The following is a 5,500-nucleotide window of genomic DNA, read 5'->3' as shown; positions in this document are numbered from 1 at the left end:
GCCGCCACTTGTAATTTTTTCAAAATAAAAGGCGAAGCTTACTCATTAGTTTTTAATTATACAATGATAATTAAAAAACATTTTTTTTTTAAATTTAACTGTATGTGATACCAAGCAGATGTATCTAAATACTGTATGTGTATGTTTGTATATGTATTATATGTCTTATGATCACTCTCAACTTAAAAAAGAACATGTTTTCCGCTTGTAGAACATGTGTTTATTATTAACCTTGTCTTCTGTTTTGTCCTGCGCTACTAACATCCCACTTGTGGCCTGTACCGTTACATTGTGAGAAGGCTTTCAACTAAACAGGCCTTGCTTCCTCAACAAAATGAGCAGGGAAGATTATGATTAACCCCATCCACCCTGGTCAAGTCTTTTTGGAAAATTCACGTCTGGTAATGCCTGACATTCATCAGGACCAAAACCTCATGCCATAAGAACTTTTTTTCCAACAGTAGTAAGTCATATCAACAATGTCCACAAACTCCTGTTTCATCCCACAGACAGCTTTTCAGTGCGTCATATTGACACAACCTTACATATAATTCATATAATTTAGCTTAGTCTATGTAACTTTGTATTCGGATTGTTATTGTCTCCTTTATTTATGTTCCCATTTGTACACTTAACTTAACCACCACTTTTGTACGTATATGTGTTTGTGTTAACAATTCAACTCACAACTCTGTCTATAGGCTCACAAGCTATGTGGCCCTGGTGTGAAATGCAACTTTATGGGTGTGTTGATGTATAATAGATTTAATGGAGAAATTAATGATAATAAACAACAAAAAACGAAATGTAGTGTAGGCTAGGCTACCATCTCATTCCATGGTTATTTCCAAGATGAGTTGAGCTAAATTGAGTTGAGCAAGATGACCTTAAATGACAATGATGCAGATGCAACATGCAGTGTATTTATCTACTAGTTAACGACACAAAAAGGCATATACCCTTTTCAAACCTTGAAACATATGTCAAACTAAATTCTGAAGCTGTATTTTATTTTGACGCTTTTCGTCGCTATATTGCCATCACGTACTGCTGCTTATTGTCGCTAGCTCCGAGGAACTTGACTTCTCTCTGAATACTTTATTCTCACGACCTGTTCCCGTCACAACCGGCAGCGCCCTCTAGTGGTCTGGATATACACCTCTATACATATTATAACCGTGTTGCTCACAGTGAAAACACAGACAGAAATCGAAAATTGTGTCCGATGAGAGTAACATTTTACTGCTTCTCTCTCATTTAACACCCCTCTACACTGGCATATGTAAGATTTAAAGCTGAAACTTGCTGGCTCCAAGTTGTCACAGGACTTTACGTCAGCAATTTCCCCACAGAAAAATCACTATAGTGAATTGTAACAGTATACAGTTTTCTGAACACAAATCATGCTGGTGAATGTATGAAGGAAAATGAGAAATTTACATTGTATGTGTGGGGTTTTACGGGGGGAAGATTCAGTGTTCCCCTGGATACTGATAATTGAACTGCAAAGCCAAAATGAGAGTGGGCTAAAATGTAAGTCTATATGCACTGTCTATGTAATGGTAACGTTGTGGCCATTATTACATTGCAACCACATTCCTTGTACAAAGGCCATGGAAAATACGTCTGTCTGATTTTCAAATATTGGCACATTATTTATTAATTCAGTCAATTATGTTCAGTCATAATTCGGTTGCAAATATTCTGAACAATGGTAATCATAAAAGCAGTTTACTCAATTTACTCCCCCACTGTATCCCCTTCCTGCCATTACCTATAGTCCTGCCATTACCTATATGGTTTTATAACCCCCCACCCCCATATTACCTGACTGAATGGTATAAATATCAACACCTTCCTACAGTCAGATAGGCCATTCTCTGAGCAACACACGTAGAGGGTGTCTCCACACTGAAATATGTCTTCTGGTCTGCTCTTCAAGTTTGGCGTGCTCATTAGATTCTATCAAAGGCTAGCTGAGTTAGGTTTTCAAGGTTGCAAACTTCCAAGGCTTATTGCCATGAAATTGACAGACTGATACAAATTTTTGACGTGAGAATTTATTTGGATGCTAGGCTGAGACAGGACTGAGGTCGATGACTTTTCTGGAAAAACTACAAATCTCCATGAGACAGGGATGACTCCAATAAGGTTACAGACTTGGTTGCATTCTTTCATAAATAACATTGGCAGGGATGTTTATGATGAAAACTAGCGAGTTGACAACTTTCCTAACACAACATCAAGCAAGCACAACACAAGACAGCAAGACAGTATTACATATAAGTTATTACTGACTAGTCCAACAGAAGGAAGGCCAGTTCGACATCTGACTTGCATCCTTTTGTAACTTGTTCATATTGTGTGTGTGTTGGCGAGAGAGAACCACGGGTCTCTGGAGGTTTGCTTAGCCCTCTGTAGTGAGGTCAGGGGTCACAGTGTGACCGGTCAGATCTGGTGTGAGTCCACACAGCAAGCAGGAGGGGTACAGAGGAGAGGAGGTTTGGCTTGGCTTGGCTCCAGGAAGAAGACAGGGCGGGGGGTATGTATGAAGGTTTCGCCTGTGAAAGAGTAAGCACTGCTAGCACACAGCTGTTAGCACTGCTAGCAAACACACACACACACACCAAAATAGAAAACATACTGAATGTGTGCACTGAGAGCAGAATGCAGAAACGGAAGGAGGAGTGGGAAAATCAGACCTCAGTTACCTCAGCCTCACACAAAACCACAGCTATGATGACATGGCGTACACACACATCAGCGACATCATGAAAGTATACCGCTCCATATGATTGCTCACTCTTAATGAAAAGAAGACTGAATGTTAATGAGCATTGAGTAGTATGAAACCCTTCCCAATGACATGCACATATGGGGCCAGCAGGTACCAGAGGCTCCATTTACATTATTAACTGTGTTTTGCTGCCACCTTCAGTCAAGTATGGGGGAGATGCACTAGCCACAGATTTGTGTAATAAGATCCACATCTCTTCAAACGAAACTGTTGTATCCATGCCAGAGTGAGGACAATTGTGTGATACTGTCAGGGCTGGATATGACACATGAAGCAAAGAGAATAAATATGAGATATTCCTTGTCATGACTGACTTTGATGCCTGTCCCTGACAAGCTGTATTTCTTTGCTGGTATGTGTTCTGTTTTAAGGCATCGGACTGTCTCTGTGGGAAAATGGCCACAATATGGCATATCATTTCTCACAGTTTGACATATATCAACCCCTAATAGCACCTGTTCAGGAAAATCCCACCTGAAATGCACTAGGACTATGACCTAGACCATTTGTGAAGGCTGCCCAGCGTTGGACTGCCTATTGGTCAAACTCATCTAGGCATCTGTTTCAGCAGTAGGGCTGCTAAGTCTTGAGCTCACGTACCAGGCTCCACCCTGCTCTGACCTTTCAGCATGCCCATTTATGCCACATGGCAGTCCTTGTGTTATGCCTGGTGTTTATTCAGCTGGAAATCCCATAACTTAATTATAGTTTTATCACTTAATTCAATTACAGATGTAATATACCCATGAATGTCCTTTTAATTCCAATTAAACTATGTGAAAAAGCAGACTAAGGCCGTGTGTTGAAGGGGTATCTGTGCTAAAGGAGTATTGGCTTGGTTGACATTGATCAAAGGTAGAGTACCATGCACTAATTAGACAGAGAAACTGGATGCTATAGTATTATAAGGTCATTGAGCTCAAAATAACTGAACCCAGGCGTGAGAGGCTAGAGTATATTGATCCCTCTGTCAGAGTGAGCTTTGTAAATTTGAGAGCAGGGAATGGGAAGCTTTATAAAATGTCTGCTTTAAGTTTTAATGATTCTTTCACCTGTTTGAATTCATGCTAATGCACAAATGCCATAGCACATTTTAAACAATGCTCAACAGCTTGAGTGAAATTAAGTTGTAAAGAAGAAGCCATACTTCAGGTGAAAGTTTAAATCATTTAAAATAAGCAATTAAACAGCCTAAATGAGCATTTGGGCCCATCTTGATACCCAAAACTTGTATGCTTTTTAATAACCATAAAGTAAAAAAGAATCATATTTTTAAAAGGAAATCTATTGAGTTAATGGGTCACTGACCAGTCAAGTGACCAAACTGCGAAACACTGTGTGAGCTCTCAACGTCGACGTCTGGCAGCAGGTACATCAGGATACAGGAGGAACCCAGAGAAAGTGGAGTCATTGTTGTTGTCAGCGTACACCCCTCCGACGTTGTCCTCCCCATAGACTTGCAGCCACACCTCGTCCCCTGCCTTCAGCCTGAGTATGATGGCCCCTGAGGCCTGGTCTAGGTTCCCTTCTTGGTACTGGTCGTAGGTGAATATCATGGTTTTGTCATTCTTGTACAGGCTGACCCTCATGTCTTTAGGGTAGACGGTTATGTGGTAGGTGAAAAAGTAGACCCCTGGGAGAACACAGCGAAACTTCCCGCTCAGGTCGTCGTAGTGGTTCTGCTCATTGTGGAAGAACTTGCTGAAGCGGACGGGCACGTTGGTGGCGTGGACGGCACTGGTGAGGCCCACGCTGAAGGCGGAGTGGTAGGACAGGGCGCTCTCCCCGCGGGCACCCTGCAGGCCTGGGCTGCCGGAGACCCCTCGAGGCCCTGGGGGCCCGTCCGCACCATTCTCACCGGGCTCTCCTGGCTCCCCTGGTACACCTACCGGCAAGCAGACGAGTGCAGCGACAGTATTAATACAATTATCTAAAATGGCATTACTTTTGGGGAAAGGACTGTAAATTGTAATGTAAGCTCAAAGTTTTGGAATACTGTATAAATACCGATACTGAATAAAGTCAGTATGTCATGAGCAAGACCCAGGTACCTTCATCTCCTTTCTCTCCCTTTGGACCATCATGACCATCATGCCCATCTTTGCCTGGATGCCCGGCAAGCCCAGGAATGCCAGGTACCCCTCCTATCCACATGGCACATGGCTGCCTCTCCTCCGGTACCCCTATCTCTGCCACAGGCTCCCCCAGCTCTCCCCCGTCCTCTGCGGCATCCTCCTCTGGCCCTGCCATGACTTCTTCTTCCTCCTCCTCCTCCTCCTGGGCTGACACCATTGGTCCAGAGAGTAGTAAGCCCATAAGAACTGGCCACAGCAGTTTCATAACGGCAACAAATTGTTCTGTTCTCTACAGTGACAGCACAGTGATAGCAGATTGTGATTATAATGGGTGTCATATAGTGGGAAATAGGCTCTTATGTTTTGGTAATAACATCTTAGTGAAGACACTATAGACATACGTATGATTCCTTCCGAAGAAGAAATCCATCTTACTTTAAAAAAAAAGTCACTACCAAACTAGAGACCAGACAGGTATTGATTTTTTTTCTGAGCTTCTTAGTCTGTTCTTTGTCCTACAAACCAATTGATCGGCTGCCTTGCAAAAATACATTTCAGGCCACGGTGGAAGCTCAGAATTATCTCCACAAGAGTGTAATGGTAACGCCATGAATATAACTTACTGTAA

The 5,500-nt window shown here is 42.3% G+C and overlaps 1 protein-coding gene across 1 annotated transcript; it reads right to left on the bottom strand.

Annotated features, from left to right (window-relative positions):
* Positions 1-4,143: 4,143 nt before the first annotated feature.
* adipoqb (adiponectin, C1Q and collagen domain containing, b) lies at positions 4,144-5,137 on the bottom strand. The gene is made up of 2 exons (XM_012835490.2): positions 4,849-5,137; positions 4,144-4,682 (listed from the first exon to the last, which is right to left on the bottom strand). Exons 1-2 carry the CDS (start codon positions 5,135-5,137, stop codon positions 4,144-4,146), a joined length of 828 nt encoding a protein of 275 aa, XP_012690944.2.
* Positions 5,138-5,500: the final 363 nt, after the last annotated feature.

This window comes from Clupea harengus, chromosome 22 (assembly GCF_900700415.2).
Source record: "Clupea harengus chromosome 22, Ch_v2.0.2, whole genome shotgun sequence".
NCBI classification, from domain to species: domain Eukaryota; kingdom Metazoa; phylum Chordata; class Actinopteri; order Clupeiformes; family Clupeidae; genus Clupea; species Clupea harengus.
The sequence above is the reverse complement of the archived record's forward strand: the minus strand, read 5'-3'. Positions and strand labels throughout refer to the sequence as shown.

What these genes read in the sequence shown, in the direction of transcription:
- adipoqb (XM_012835490.2), bottom strand. Translation starts at nt 5,137, where the DNA reads ATGAAACTGCTGTGGCCAGTTCTTATGGGCTTACTACTCTCTGGACCA. An exon ending in GGGAGAGAAAGGAGATGAAG is followed by an intron (nt 4,683 to 4,848) that starts GTACCTGGGTCT and finishes GCTTGCCGGTAG; the next exon opens with GTGTACCAGGGGAGCCAGGA.